The sequence below is a fragment of the Polypterus senegalus genome, chromosome 8, assembly GCF_016835505.1.
Source record: "Polypterus senegalus isolate Bchr_013 chromosome 8, ASM1683550v1, whole genome shotgun sequence".
In the NCBI taxonomy this organism is placed as follows: Eukaryota; Metazoa; Chordata; class Cladistia; order Polypteriformes; family Polypteridae; genus Polypterus; species Polypterus senegalus.
In genome coordinates, this window is record NC_053161.1 from 61,952,327 (window position 1) to 61,969,294 (window position 16,968).

The 16,968-nt window shown below is 38.0% G+C and overlaps 1 protein-coding gene across 8 annotated transcripts in view; it reads right to left on the reverse strand.

Moving 5' to 3' along the window:
* pot1 (protection of telomeres 1 homolog) overlaps positions 1–16,968 on the reverse strand; it is a 120,335-nt gene that overhangs the window by 54,569 nt on the left and 48,798 nt on the right. For all 8 annotated transcript variants that reach the window (XM_039761160.1, XM_039761161.1, XM_039761159.1 and 5 more), the window contains 4 exons: positions 16,323–16,433; positions 14,209–14,286; positions 13,542–13,656; positions 10,519–10,649 (listed from right to left, as the gene is read on the reverse strand). In XM_039761160.1, coding sequence (XP_039617094.1) covers positions 10,519–10,649; positions 13,542–13,656; positions 14,209–14,286; positions 16,323–16,433 — 435 coding nt within the window. The remainder of the gene's footprint in view (positions 1–10,518; positions 10,650–13,541; positions 13,657–14,208; positions 14,287–16,322; positions 16,434–16,968) is intronic.

A 16,968-nucleotide genomic window follows, 5' to 3' on the forward strand; every position in this document is an offset into this window, starting at 1 on the left:
TCTACTTTGAGCTCCTCCCAGATGACTGAGCTTCTCACCCTATCTTTAAGGGAAAGCTCAGACACCCTGTGGAGGAAACTCATTTCAGCTGCTTGTATTCGCGATCTCATTCTTTCGGTCACTATCCATAGCTCATGACCATAGGTGAGGGTAGGAACACAGATCGACAGGTAAATTGAGAGCTTTGCCTTACACCTCAGCTCCTTTTTCACCATGACAGACCAATGCCGAGCCCGCATCACTGCAGACGCCAGCCCGATCCGCCTGTCAATCTCACGCTCCATTCTTACCTCACTCGTGAGCAAGACCCCAAGATACTTGAACTCCTCCACTTGGGGCAGGATCTCGCTCCAACCCTGAGAGGGCACTCCACCCTTTTCTGGCTGAGGACCAAGGTCTCGGATTTGGAGGTGCTGATTCCCATCCCAGCTGTTTCACACTCAGTTGCTAACCAATCTAGAGAGAGCTGAAGATCACAGTCTGATGAAGCAAACAGGACAACATCATCTGCAAAAAGCAGTGACTCAGTCCTGAGTCCACAAAACCGGACCTCCTCAACGTCCTGGCTGCGCCTAGAAATTTTGTCCATAAAAGTTATGAACAGAATCGGTGACAAACGGCAGCCCTGTCATTTACTACCAAGGAGTTGAGTTGAGAGATGGCGCCGACTGTTGTGGCACGCCGTCAGCCGCTCTGGCTTTTTTGTTTCTTGTTAGTCCTGCTTTTTCCTTGGCTTACCTGCTCTTGTGATGCTCTTCCTGACTCGATGATTCGTTATGATCGCCTCACCCTTCTGGCTCTTCGAACGAGTGTAGGGGTTTCTCAACATCTGACCCCTGAGTTCAGTCAAAACTTTGGCCGACTGTTTGAGGAAGTCCCAGCCTTTCTCATCATTGTCCGTGGCTTGGCCGGTCGCCGATGGAAACGCCACCGCCGGGGGAAGCGCGGAGGCACCAGGGCTCGGCTTCGAGCTTCCCGGATCCTCTCTAGGAACAACTCTCCTGGCTCCCAACATGAGGTAATGCTGCCAAATTGCCACTTGCCCTCGGATGCTCTGGTGTACCTCCCTGCCTCGCTCCGTCACTGCCGCCGGGGGGTGAACTTTAACAACCTACGCCGTATCATGACAATGTCAGCCGTCACGGCTGGTGCGTCTCTGTTAGCGTCGTCCAAGCCAGTTCGTTTCTCTCTGATAAATGCCAGATCGGTCGTGAACAAAACTTTCATCCTGAAAGACTTTTTTCTTTCAAATGGCCTGGATTTTTTATGTACCGCTGAAACCTGGATTTTACCGGGCGAGACGCTCCCACTCACTGAAGTTTTGCCCCCGGGATGTTCCTTTATCAACACGCCAAGAGCGCAACGCTTATTGACTCTGTTTAAATCTGATTTTATCTGCAACCACCCTTCCCTTCCCCTTTCATTTTCCCCTTCAACTTTTGAGCTCAGTATGTTTGAACTAGTCTGCTCTCCACCGCTGCTGTGCACACTCCTCTATCACCCCCCAAAATATAATAAGGACTTTTTAGATGAGTTTGCAGCTTTCCTAGCTGACATTACCTGAAGATATGATCGTTTCCTTTGTTTGGGTGATTTTAATATCCATGTTTCTTGTCCCGTTAAACCTCTAGCAAAAGACTTTCTGGACATTATTGACTCCTTTGGTCTCTCTCAACTAGTGAACGGACCAACACATGGACAGGCTCACACACTGGACCTGGTTCTTTCGCGCGATCTCAAAATCAGTGACTTGGACATTCTGCCTCCCAGCTTTTCTGATCATTCGCCTGTTCTGTTTAATTTGGATTTGGTCTCTGTTGAGCATGGTAAATCCACCACTACCTGTCCCTCCCGTGTTATTCCCACCTCTGCTGCTGAAGATTTGCAGTTGCTTTTTCACCAATCTTCACATCATGTGAATCCACGGATGTTGATGTTTTATTGCAAACCTTCTACACTTCCTGCTGTTCTGTGATGGATGTTGTAGCCCCACTCAAACGGAGATAATCCAAAATCAAGCATGACCCATGGCTAAACAAACAAACTCGCTCCATCAGGCAAAACTGTAGGCGGCTAGAACGTAAATGGAGGAAAGATGGTCTCACTGTTACCTTCGACTGCATGAGAGACGCGTGGTCCCAATACCAGAGAGCAGTCAGAGGTGCAAGGAACCGTTTTTTCGCTGACATCATCTCAAAAAACTCTGGCAATCAACGTGTTTTATACAAAACATTAAATGCTGTCCTCTCTCCAGCTGCAACTGTTTTCTGTTCTGCCTCCACTGCTCTTTGTAATCAGATCCTCACATTTTTTCTGGATAAGGTCACGAACATTAGATCCCAGATCCCCATTTCTTCTTCTGGCTCTGTTGATTTAGCCGCTCCTACACATGGCTCCCTCACCAGTTTTGAACCCATTTCGCTCCCCCATCTGGAAAAAATCGTCGCCTCAATGAAGCCTTCGGGCTCTCCGGACGATGTGGTGCCGCCCAGACTGCTGAAAGATTTGTTTCCTGTGTTTCGAAGCGATGTTCTAAAGATCATAACTAGTAGTCTATCCTCGGCTATAGTTCCTCGTGCTTTCAAACACGCAGTTGTACATCCAATCGTGAAAAAACCTGATCTTGACCCTGCCGTTTTCTCTAATCTTCGTCCAATCTCTAAACTACCTTTCTTGTCAAAAGTACTCGAAAAAGTAGTTTATGAGCAATTAACTCATCACCTACAGGACCATCAGGTAATGGACCTTTTCAGTCAGGCTTTAGGCCCCAACACAGCACAGAAACTGCGCATTTACGTGTCCTAAATGACGCCCTTTTGGCACTGGACTCGGACTCCACGTGATTATGGTTCTTCTCGACTTATCTGCTGCCTTCGACACAATCGATCACGATATCTTGATCTCCCGATTCGAACCCTGGGCTGGTGTATCTGGCTTAGCCCTCGACTGGTTCAGGTCATATTTCTGTAACAGGACTCTCAGAGTCATGCTAGACGATTTTTCATCTGAATCAGTCCCACTCCCATGTGGGTCCCCCAGGGTTCCATTTTAGGGCCACTACATTTTTCAATCTATATTCTGCCTTTAGGTGCAATTTTTAGAAAACATGCAATTTCATATCACCTATATGCTGACGACTGCCAAATTTATTTCTCCCTCAAGCCAACTGACTCCACCAAACCTCTTCTCGACTGCCTATCTGACATTAAGGACTGGCTGGCTGTAAACTTTCTTCACCTGAACGATTCAAAAACCGAGGTCATTGTTTTTAGCCCCGACTGCAAACGGACCCCACCCCTTGGCCTCAACTCTCTTCCCATTCCAGTAACTTCGTCTGTCTCCAATCTTGGAATCAAAATGGATACGGTCCTGAAAATGGATGCTCAAGTCAACAGCACAGTAAAATCCTGCTTTTTCCATCTCAGGCGAATCGCCAAACTCAAGCCTATTCTGTCTAACCACCTCCTGGAATCAGTAATCCATGTATTCATTACGTCCCGGCTCGACTACTCAAATTCCTGCCTTTATGGTATCAGTAAAGCCACTCTTTCTAGACTCCAACTGGCTCAGAATGCGGCTGCAAGGCTTCTATCTGGAAGTAGCAGGAACCAACACCAATTTTAAAAACCCTACATTGGCTGCCGATTAGATTCAGAATCGATTTTAAGATACTCCTCTTAACCTATAAGGCACTAAACGGTCTAGCCCCTGCCTATTTGAGTGTCTTGCTCCATCGTCACAATCCTCTTCGTGTTCTTAGATCCGCAGATCAGCTGCTCGTAACCGTTCCCAAGGCACATTTTAAAGCTCGTGGTGAAAGGGCTTTTTCCGTCTGTGCACCCAGGCTCTGGAACTCCCTACCCTTAGTGGTTAGGCAAGCCGCATCAGTCGCCACATTTAAATCATGCCTAAAAACGCACTTCTTCACATTGGCTTTTAATTCTTAACCTGTCTCATTTCCACCTGCTTCTTCTTATTTCTCAATTTTATTGGGTCCTCTGACCTGTTTTTAGTATCTCTGTTTTAATTCTCTCTTAATGTTTGTTTTTAATATTTTGTTTTAGTCCTGCTTCTTTTTTAACTGTACAGCGCTTCGGTCAGTTGTAATGCTGTGCTTTTAAGCGCTCAACAAATAAAATGGTATGGTATGGTACCATAAATATATACGCAAGTTTATTATAATAAGTTACAGTTCACTAGGGAACTACTGAACTATGCAAGTTAAAGGACATCCTTATGTTGAAAAGACATAAAGTCTCTGGCAGTGCAGTTAAAGTTATTACAGTAAACTGCCTGCGAGTGCTTCCCAAGCATAGCTTTTAGAGGATCAAAGATTATTGTTAATTCAAGACTATCAGTTAATTAAAAAAAACATTTAATTGCAGAAATGTGCAGGGCACATTCTAAAACATGCAACTCAATGTAACAAATGTTTAACCACATAATTTATAGTTAGGGTCTTGACCTGGATACATTTTAGAAAAAAATATGGGCAATATACAAATCTGACTTGGGCCAGTCTGTGTTTTGTACAAATTGAGTATTTTATTAAGGGCTTACTTTCACTCATTAACTGAAACACACCATTCCCAACCATATTTTAATTTCTTTCAAAAGCTATGATATATTTTGGAAATACTATCAATATGCGTACTGTATAGCCAGAATTTATCAGATAGTACAAGATGGTTAGGAAAGTTGGCTAGATTTCTTTACTTAACTAAATGTTTTAATCAAAGTTATATATTTGTGACACAAAAGGATGCAAATATATTGTAACTACTATAATCTTGTAATAATGATATTCACAAACCAATAATGGAATTGAAACCAAAATAGTACCACGTTTCCCTAAGCATTAGGCATCTAAAGCTTTAAGGTTTTTAATTGTGGTATCTGATTTCTCTGTGTTCATCTATTTTTGTTCCTACTAGTTTGCTAATTTTTTGTGATAAAGTTCAAAACTTAATTTTTATGCAGCTGGTGTTCATAAGTGCAATATAATTTAAATGGCAGATGGTCTGTTTCTCTTATGCCCAAATAAGCTGATTTGTTTGATAAAACTGTCTGTTTTTGTAGAGTACACCTTTTTATATCATACAATAAGGAATTAATTTACCAATTGCATCCTTTACTTCAAATGTAACTTACTCACATTTTCAATATACTGTAGAATGTTAACATTTTTTAAGTATTCCAACTGGGCACTGATCATGTTCATTTTACACTTCTTTATGAGTTCTGCACACACAACATGATTACTTAGGCTCCTGGAGATATAGTACCATTGCCTCAATCCACCCTGTCAATCTTCCTGTCAAGCCTTTCAGTATTATATCATACTTAAGTCTATATTCTGCACTACCTTTCATTTTATGCTCTGATTAAGTATTGTGTCTGGCATTGGGTCAAGGAAGAGGATAAAACATGAGCTGCTGCTCTTAAAAAGTGCAGTAGTGAATTGCAACCATCAACCAAGCTAGATCTAGGCATGGCACTTGTGTGGCCAGGCCTATTCTGCTGCTGCAACCCTAGGCTTGTCAAAGCCAATATCAAGGGCTACAAATACGTCCTCAGGATCCACCTCCAATTGCTACTGGCTGTATTGAATCACTGTTCTTTTTTGGTTTCAGTGCTCGTTTCTGAAGCATTATGTGCTCTGTACTATAGAAAGCTTTGTTAGAAATATTTAAATATGAGATATCCAAAAAGAAATAAGGTAAAAATGGAAATAACGTATTGTTGATGACACAGAGGATTCCTGAAGCATTCATGCTTGATATTCAGATGAGACCAATTCTGTGGGGTTCAACATTCAGAAACTTATTCCTTTTTCTGTTAATTATACCAATTCAAATCTGTATTTATTACTTTTGTTCTGCTTTTTCCTTTGCCAATAAATAAACAAACAAAAATATAAGGTATTTAAATAACAATAGTACTTGAAGATTAATTAAAATGAAAACTGATGTAGCCAGCATGGAACAAAAGTGAACGCTGGCACCAATGACTGTTGCTGCTTGCTGGTATTTTTATTTCTGTCTTATTTTTGTTTATTTTATTAAGGTTTCTAAACTCTTTAGGGGCTCCCCCCAATGGGACAACATGCGGAAAAGCGTCCTGAAGCACAATCACCGCATCAGGCACCAGGGCAACCGCAGGTTCCCAGAGCTGTAGCAGCTCGCCACAAAAACAAATCCTCGATGATCGCGGTCACACTATGAGTGTCTGCCGTCAATGGGTGATGCAAGGAATATAGTAAATGTCGGGAACAATATTACTTAGCCATTAACCTGGCCATGACCCAGACTGATTGCTGTGTCTGTGTATAGGAGAGTGGTAGATCCCGCTACAATAAATAACCATGCTGTTTCTGTTTCAAGTTGAATAAAGCTGGTTTTCCTGAAGTACTGTGACTGTGACAATAAACTGTAGTTCTTTTTTTTTTTTAAATATAAACAATACAATCTCGATTTTCGACTACCTCTGGACATAGTTGTTTGCTGGATTTCTTCCTCCTTTTCTGCTGCTTGTGTGTCCTCATCTGCAACTAAGCCCTTCAACATCTTGTCTCTCTGGATTATTATTGCTTAGATTTTTCTTTCTCCATTCTGTTACATCCTTATTTAAGTACACGACAGCTGAACTTTTCCAGCTATGCTTTCATTCCACTGAGCCACCCCTGGAATTGTACCAGCATCAGGACAACATTTGTTATGTCCATCAGTGATACATCCATCGTGGGTTCTGTCAGAACTTCAGTTTCAATGACACAAACCCAATATGATCCTTTTCGTCTTCCAATCAGGAAATCTGGCTGGACTGCCAATTACAGCGTGCTAACTAAGTTTGCTAGGATGGCTAATGATAGGCCCGCTGTTAACAACATTGCTGTTGGACTTTTTAACATCTGATCCCTTACGAGTAAGAGTTCATTAGTTTGTGATCTTTTGGACAATCGTAAGTATGATTTTATGTGTCTTGTTGAAACTTAGAAGCAGCCTGATGACTTTTTACATCTGAATCGGGCTGTGCTGTAAGGGTTTGTATACACCTGTCAGCTTCGGGTCCCTGGTAGAGGTGGTGGTCTCATGGTAATTTACAAGTGGAAAGTGTCTTCATTGGCTTTGACTGTATATACCTCATTTGAGTCCTTTGTTTTACAAATCAGTGGGCTCACTCCTACTTTAATAGCCACTGTTTACCGACCACCTAAACCTTATAAGGACTTTCAGATTTTCAAGCTTTTTAAATTCTCTCTGGGCCATGAGGCCTAATGTTATGTTGGTGGGTAATCTGAATATGTACATGGATATTACTGAGATGGATTTTATGTCTTGTCTTGATGGTTTTGGTTTATAGCACATTGTAAAGGGCATATTCTTATTTGTTGCACTAGTGTAACTCCAATTAATTGTATCACATCTGATCAGGCCATATCTGATCATAAGTAAATATTTTTTAATGTTAACACTCTCAAAAATTCTTATTTCGTAACATTAAGAATATCCACTTACTTACTCTTTGCAGTGGAACTGATAACCTCCCATGTAGAGACAATCTTTTCACAACCGATGAACTGTTTTCCTATTACGATGGATTACACAGTCTCCTAGATAATCTTGCCCCTTTAAAATCTCAGCTTGTTTCTTTTACCCACTCTACTCCTTGGTACTCCCCTGAGCTACGGCAGCTTAAAGCTAAAGGCCGTAGACTAGAATGTTTGTCTGCTAAGACAGGGTTTTCCGAACATAAGGGTGCTCTCTCTACTGCCAATTCTTCCTACTATAAAGAACAGTTAGGGTTAAGTGAACGGAATTCCGGAGCCTTGTTTTCTACTGTTAATAAGGTTCTACAGCCACCTAATGTCCTTGTACCTCATTTATATTCCATTGCACAATGTGACATCTTTATGAATTTTTCTAAATTAAAAAAATTAACAATATTCACAGGAAACTGACATCATTGCCATATACACTACACAATACTCTTAACTTTGCCTCAAATTCCCTTTCATCCTTTACACTCCCTGTTGTCTCTGAAATCTCTGTTTTCATTAAAAAATCTAAATCTTCCACTTCTCAGTTAAATCAATTTCCCTCTCATTTGGTAAAAGCTTCTCTGCCTTCAATTGTTTAATTAATAACTGATATTGAACATTCATCGATTTCTTCTGTTATTGTTCCCTCAGCTTTTAATATGGCTGCTGTAACTCCCATTTTAAAGAAACCTGGTGCTGACCCTGATAATCTGAACAATTTCTGACCAATTTCAAATATGCCATATTTATCTAAAATACATGTAAAAACAGTTGCAGCACAGGTACAAACACATCTAACTGATGATGATCTATTTGAGCAGTTTCAGTCTGGTTTTTGCCCTTTCAATAGCACAGAGACAGCTTTGATTAAAATCACTAATGATTTGCTGATGGACACTGACTCTGGGCTGCTGACCATTTTGGTGTTACTAGACCTGAGTGCAGCGTTTGATACAGACTCCCATAGTATTTTGTTTGACAGATTAGTTTCCACTGGAATCTGTGATATTTCTTACTCTTGGTTTGCATCATATCTCTCTGGTCATACACAGTTTGTTCAACTCAAGACTTTTAGATCTTAGCCTACCCCAGTTGCTAGTGGTGTTCCCCAAGGCTCTGTTTTGGGCCATCTTTTATTTATTATCTATCTTTTGCTACTTGGTAATATCTTTAGGAGATTTGGTATTCAATATCACTGTTACACTGATGACACCCAGCTGTATTTATCTACCAAGCCCATTTCTGCCCTTCCTCTCCTCATCCTTTCTAATATAAAAATCTAGTTCTCTTCCAGTTTTCTCAAGGTTAATAAAGATAAAACTAAGGTTCTCCTCATTGGCACTAAATCTACTCTCACCAAAATTGATAGTTTTTCCTTGATAATTGATGGTTCTATAGTTTCTGCTTCTTCTCATTGTTCTTCTCATAACTCTTGTTAAATACCACATTAATTCAAGATTCTGCTATTAACATTTGGAGTTCTTCATAGCATGGTCCCTTCTATCTTTCAGATATTCTACATATTTATACACTTACTTGTACTCTTAGATCTTCTTACTTAAATCTCTTGGCCACACCCTCTGCTCGTTTACCTACCATGGGGTTTAGATCCTTTAGCTTTGTTGCTCCTCATCTTTGGAAATCCATTCCTCAAGATATCCGCAGCATTGATTTCCGTCCAATCTTCAAATCCAGACTTAAAACTTATCTTTTTAAACTCGCCTACTCCTCTTGATTTTGTCTCTGGATTGTATAGTGTTGCACATTTATGATCACATATATATAATGTTATTTTAATTATATATATTGTTATTTTTCAATGTATCATTTTCTTTTTATTTATCGTTTATTTCTTTTAGGAATTATATTGTTTTATTAATTCTTTGATTTAGCAAATTTTCTTTTGACTTTTTGTAAGTGTCCCTGAGTGCCTTGAAAGGTACTTTCTCAACTCCACCTCGTTGTCACAAAAGTATTATAACATTTTGACTAAAATGATCAGTGATGCTTAATAAATGTTCCATTCTGAATTTAACAAGCAGTACAAAATAAAATAAAAACACAGTGTTATGTATTGTGAGGATGAAATTTGCAATTTTCCTTACTTGAGTCAAAATTAACAGGAACTGTATTTTGTGGTTAAACATAAATGTTGTACTTGCTACTGTACAGACGCTGCAGTGGACATAATCATGGTTATTCACTGGGCTTGACAAACTGTAGATTCTGAGGAAGTCCAAGCACTTTTTTTTAAAGAGTGGCTATAAGTGAAGGATAAAGACAAGAAGGAGGATACATACTCTAGTTTCAAAATGGCCCAAAAATGTTGAAGTTGACAGAGATTGTTTAGCAAAACAAAGAGTGTAGCAGATATATCTACTTATCATAAGAGTATATTCAAAAATTCTACAATAAATTAATAGAAATTAAAAACAAAATCTACTGCAGAATTTTAGGATATATAGTATTCAACCGAAAATGCTTGCAAATTATGAGCAATGACACAAGGTTATGCCACTAGTTATAAGAAAAAGAAAAAAAATAGTAATAATCGTTTCATCATTGGGATGCATATGGTTTGTTGTTTAACAAGACACATGACTAATGTCTTCAATAAGGATATAAGTTAATGTAACATTGCAAAACAAATGAAGTAAACTACAACCATGTATGTATGGCTTCTGTTGAAACAACACAGTTCTATTTACAATTGTTGCTTCAGAACATTTAAAAATGAAATAATGCACTTCACAACAAAGGGATTTTAGTTTGATTTCACCTTTCCTTCTAGAAATCTAGTTTTAAATACAGGTCCAGGCACATTATGTGTTGAGTTGGAATATTTTGAAATATCTGTGATTTTGTTACTTTCGAACAAAATAAAAATTTTGCATTTTTTGTTAAAATCACATTAACTGTGAAACTAAACAGTATTTTTAAGGTCAAAATTATTATATAATAAATCTATAATAACCTACCTTTATTCTATGAAAACGAACAATGTCACCAGTTTTGTAGATCTGAGGCAAAGCATCTTGCTTTTCATTAAACATGTTGCATGATAGTTTTCCCCCAGTCTGATCTGTGATTGTTAATGTTGAGCAATAATCTAAAAGGAAAAATAAATAATAAGTATTAAATAAACATTTGCAATCAGAAAATAAAAACCAAAACTAAACTATCACCCAAGTCTCAAAATGAAATTCAACTATTTTCTTCTCATACTGTTTGTATGGTATCAAATTTAGCCTGAACCTGAAGTCATCATAATTAAAAGATTATAAGCAATAGCCAGTCTTTAGGTGTGTATGTGAAAGGATTCAACAAGCCAATTAAAGAACTTTTTCAGAAGAATTATAACAATCCCTCCATCCAGCATATATAATCTTATGCAAAAGGGGTGGGGGTGGTGTTTGATGTTGTAAATTCAAGATGCTAAAATTTCCATGAATTAAAACCAACGTGGGAAAAATAGCTTTAGTTATAGGGCATTCAGATTCTAAAATGATCTATCCATCTACTAATAATGGAGATGCTTCTTAAATGTTAATAATTATTTCATGCAGTTAAATCAAGGCATAGCACTCAAGCTGTAATCAAAAGAAATAGACAAAGGGACTTCATTTATAGTTGAAATCTCTAATGTCAAAACATGCAATCCTTAGGATATTTTATTAAAGAGAAGATGCTACAGAAACTTAATGATATCTGCAATATTTTAGAAACTTAAATTAGTTAATTACAAATGACTGTTATAAAATACAAAAGCAAAGGCTACTTCCATCAGCAACCCAAAAATCCTAGCAGGGTTATATAATATGACACCATTACTAAAAATTTGTAACAAGAATGAAGTATTCAATTTAAAAATACAAATTAAATTAAAAACTGTTTATACAACCTAGTTACACATATAGTACAGTTCTTATAATAATAAACAGTGTAATCTTGTAATCACTTGGATCATAATTTCATTGCTCTAGAAAAGGCTCTTTATAAAAATTACTAGCTAATGAAATAAAATTAATAAAAAACTCCTGACAGTTAGAGATTTCACATGAAAAGCATTCATTTCATAAAAATTCTAATTTAACTGAAACTTAATATAAATTTAATATCATAAAGAATTAAACTAACACAATTTCAACATAGATAAAAAATAGAAAAATTGCCATTAAAAATTAAACAAATCAATTGACCAAAATTATTTTCAGATGAGATACAAGTTTCTTTCTTTACATAAAATTAAATAAAGACTGTTTATCAACCTGTTTTCAAAGGTGATCAATGAGATGATTACCTGATCAAAGGCAAGAACTAATTCAAGCTGTCAGTGAAAAAGGCAAACGCGAAAATTAAAATTCACACTGCACTGTAGCAGAATGAAGCCTGTAAGAGAGGCAACATTAATGTAAATGACTGATTATATACAAAAAGGAATATGGATAAGACCAATTACTGTCATGAAAATGTGTGTAGAAGAACTGAAGAAAGTATATGTTGCATTATATTAGCTGGTCTGTTTAACTTTAGTTAACCACATTTTGAACTAAAAATAAACTCTTTTTAACAACAACGTGACACATGTGGCTCAGTTTTATATATTACATTTATTGTATTTTTATTGCACAATTCCAAGCCAAAAAAATTTTGGAAATCCAGTACTGAAAAAATGCTGTCCAGCTGAAAAGAGGCTGCTATGAGTATATCTGCTGATAGCATGGCAAAGGCCAAATCTCTAAGCAATAAAGACGACAATGTTAACAGTGTAAAAGCAACAGTGTACATCATTGTCTGAGGACATGAACTTATAGGTTAGGGGACCCTGTAATGTGTGTTGCACTGATAGTAAAGCCAACAGGGACATCAAATGAAATTAGGAAGGACAGGATAATCAGTCTCCTGGGATGCTAAAGGGGAGGCAAAAATATCTTGTCCTTTAAATGTTAAAAAGAGAGAGAACACAAGTGTAGTGAGTGAAACATATATTTGCAGCACAGGGTGATTAGTTGGGGAAGCCTGGCCTAGAAAACCAATTAAGGGGGTGGTTGGGCATGAAGGCTTAGTCGCTACGGAACAGGACAAAGTTCTTGGCTCAGAACTGTGAGACTTTGCTGTCTCTTTCAAGAATTGGACAAATTGGAGAATAGTATAAAGACCCTACACTAAGAGTTACACAGGTCACAAGGGCAGCTACAATTCTACTCTGAGGACAATGTAGCTTAAAAGAGGACTTTGGTAAGAATGGTATAAGGCAGGAGAAGGAGACAGATTGAGACAAAGCAACAGTGGGAAATTAGAGGGTGCAGTATGGTGTGACATGAGAAGTTAATATAATTTTAGTAACAAAGAAATCTACATGAAATGCAGATAGAATAACTGAAGACTGTTATTCAGATGCTAGATTTTTACCATATACGTCAAGACCAGGGTTTATTTAAACAAAATGAAATTGGATTGACAACATGCCAGGAGGTAGTGAATATACTGTGTACTTAAGAAAGTAAAACATTTAGGTTTTGCAAATTTTGCTCTATTTTCACTGACCTCTTACTTTAAAATAATAAAAAAAAAAACATAAAATCATTAAATGTCTAGTGGTAGATTTAATCTGACCAAATTCAAATGCTTGATTCAACACCACACGATAATCCTTTTTTATTGTACTTATCATCAGAGAATAGAGTTGTATGATTCAAAGCTATACCTTTTTAAAGTACTGTATTATTAAATTTGATTCTTTGGGGAATCAAAAGTTTTTCCACCTTTCAAAAGCATGCTGTAAGGATGGTTGCAAGGTCTGAATAATAGCATACTGTAATAAGTGAGTGTGGTTTTGTCAGTATACTGTCTCCTAGGGAGGACTGATGTTCAGTCCAGAGGTGTAAAGTATAGCTAAGGTATGGTCCTAGAACAGTCATCCCAACCAAAAAAAAGGGATTTTGTCTTTAAATAAATTGCAAACTTGTGTAAGACACAAGTATTTTAAATACATACTCACCAGTGCCTTTACTAAGAAATGGGTGTTTAAAAAATGTGACAACTCCATAAACATTTGCAAGCATTCCAGGTTTAAGCTGATTAATCTTAGAATATGTGTATTTTACATTTTTCTCCTAAAATAAAATGAAAAAAGTATATTCATTTTTCTTTGCCTAAAACAAAGATCTTTAATAAAAATAACTGTGAAAGACATTCACTATCATTTAAAAATGCTCCGGTATAAATACAAAAATAAGATAGCATACTGTACATCTAAACAACGTTTCAAATAAAATCTATGACATTTTTCAATTATTTACAATACATGTTTGATTACTGCTATTAACATTTTATCACAGATATTTATTACTTTTTCATAGACATATTGAATAATTTCAGTCCAATTGAGCTAACCAATCTGTATAAAAATTATGTAGGTAATATTAATTATAGTAATTTCAGAGCACATTATTTCAAAAATCAAATCATTTTAATTTCATTGCAGTTTCACTTTAAGTGGATAGATAGATAGATAGATAGATAGATAGATAGATAGATAGATAGATAGATAGATAGATAGATAGATAGATAGATAGATAGATAGATAATGAAATACTATAAATAAGCAAAACTTTCAGCTTTACTGGAAATATTTTTCCTTATAGTGTGGTAAATGTAAATCTTACAACTGTGTGGTTTTCTCCTTTCTTCATAGAATTCATAGTCACATCTTCATGAACTGCTGCTGTAGCATGCTTACAAACCTGACATAAAGAAGGCACGTATAAGATGTTCACTAAAGAAATCACTATTTACATTATATAAAATTGCAGACATTACACTTAACAAAAACATTACTCAGAAAAATTCCAGTAAGGTCTGTATCTGTATAAGTTTTCTTATTTTCCATAATGACTTAGCATTTGACAAGGAATCTGGCGATAAAAATCACTTTGCATGGCAGTCAATTATTGATACTGGGAACATTTTAATCAGTAAGAAGTGATCAAAACTATCATTTTTTTTCAATTTTAATCAATATTTATATATATATAATTCACTAAGGCAAGACACCCATGGAAAGCATGCCGGAAGGGGCGTGGATTCACTAAGCCGCCGACAAGTAAGACGCCCATGGCACACGCAGGAACTCCCACCAACTCTAAGACCATTGGATACGACGACAACTCGCAGAACCACGCCCACCAAATCGGACGCAAAGACACAGGAAAAATGGCGTCATTTATGTTCGTCTGCAGCTCTGAGCCACGTTGACTGTTCATAGAGGCATGTTTCTCGTGGAAGTTAATCACCATATGCAGCGTGTAAAACAGTTTGCAAGGGGTATCCCATGGGATCCTTAAAACAATCCTTTAAAACTGAAGTTAAAACACAATGAAGGAAGCAGTCTTTAAAAACCAATAAGTCCTGTGCCTCTGTTTCATTACTGTCTCATCTGCTTCACCAATGCAGGCCCTGCAACAGTCAAGACGCTCTCTCAGCAGCTGACCTTCTCTGTGCCTGACCGGTTCACACAGAGGCACCACACGATGCGGCAGGACTATCTAAGAAGAGGCATGTTTGTCGTGGATGTGAATCGTTGTATGCGGCATGTAAAACAGTTTGTTTGTCGTGGATGTGAATCGCTGTATGCAGTGTGTAAACAGTTTCGAGGGTTTCCCATGGTCTTAGACTCGGTGGCCGGGTCTCTGTCAGTTGCTCTTGCGACCGGGCACATGACCAGGCAGTCTGTAAGCTTCGAGTGCGAGTGTTGTGGCGACAGGACCATCTAAGAAAAATCATGTCGCGGCTGTGAATTGCTGTATGCAGTGTGTAAACAGTTTGTTTGTCGCAGATGTGAATCGCTGTATGCGGCGTGTAGAGCAGATTGTGAGGGGTATCCCATAGTCTTACAGTTGAAGGACGGGTCTCTGTTAGTTGCTCTTGGGAGCGGATACATGACAATGCAGTGTGTGTGCTTTTGAGAGCGTGGGTAGACACGACAGCACCATCTAAGAAGATTCATATTTGTTGCTGATGTGAATCGATGTGTGCAGCGTGTAAAACAATTTGTCGCGAATGTGAATCGCTGTATGCAGCATGTAAAACGATGTATTGTATGTTGCCCTCTCCAGAGTTACATCTTTTCATTCACCTACAGTCGTATACACAATGAAGTAAGCAGTCTTTAAAAACTGAGTTTTCGGTTATGACGCACAACTGCATGCACCATAGCAAACTGTTTTACACGCTACAAACAGCAATTCGCATCCGCGACAAACATGCGTCTTCTTAGATGCTCCTGCACTTTGTATACACACCACTCCCACCTCGCTACTACCGTGGTCGGGTGTCTTGCTTGATTATATACAGAAAGGAAGCCAAAACTGCACAGAGAAATGAAAAGTCTACGTGAGTCACAGGTGCATCTGGACTGTGCAAAGATGACAACAACTCGAGTGACGAGTTGGAGGTGGGCACATGAGCAGGCAGTGCATACTGGACGAGAAATGAGCATGACGGAGGGAGCGGAGTGGACGTCCTTCTCCTCTCCTCCTGTTCCACTCTCCGCGCCTGAGCGCCGCACAGACAATTGTGTGTTGGTTCGTTCCGTGCATTGTTACAATGTTGCTTTTCTTGCTGATTTATTACATTAACGATTTTTCAAATGTTAATTTTCTCCCTGTGCTTAAAAATCATTTTAATTCCAGAAAATGGTAATAATGCTTTTGAGAAAATAAAAACATTTTATAAGCAGGACATGAATAATGACTTTATTTTGGAAAAATGTTTTACTCACAAACACAGTAGAACCTTTTTCTTCAAAGAGTTCAAGATGGCAGATGTGCCTTTTGTCATACTTTACTGTTGGCGATTTAACCAAAGCAAATCCAGTTAGAAAAAGTAAATCCTGATGGAAGGAAAAAACATGTTACATTTTTTTATAACACTGTTACATTTTTACATTATTAAAAGTAAAAATGTCACTGGAAGTACTCAGAAAAACAAGGCAGTAAAAGTATTAGAGATAAAGAGAGCAAATCCTGGAAACTGTTTAGAAACCATTGTTTGAAGCATGGATACAAGATTTTCCCTCTCTTACATACTTGCATAGAGTGTTGTTCATTGACCAATCACTTGTGCTTTCACCCACTCAGTGACTAAACTAACTGCTGTTCTTGTGCCTTGGCTACTGAAGTCTAGGCTATTCCTAAACTTTGACATTACATTCCATCTTTCTGTGATTTCCACAGTTTACCTAATTGGAGACCAAACAATGGTTCAAGCACAGGCCCCTCCCCTATTGGTGAAGTGTTATTACTAACACTCTCAAGTGAATAGAATCTGCCTTGAAGTCTTACAACTTCACCCTTTTCCCCACCTCTTAGGGCCAGTTTATAGTTATACTTCATGCTCAGAATGGTTACGCACATGCAACATGGCTA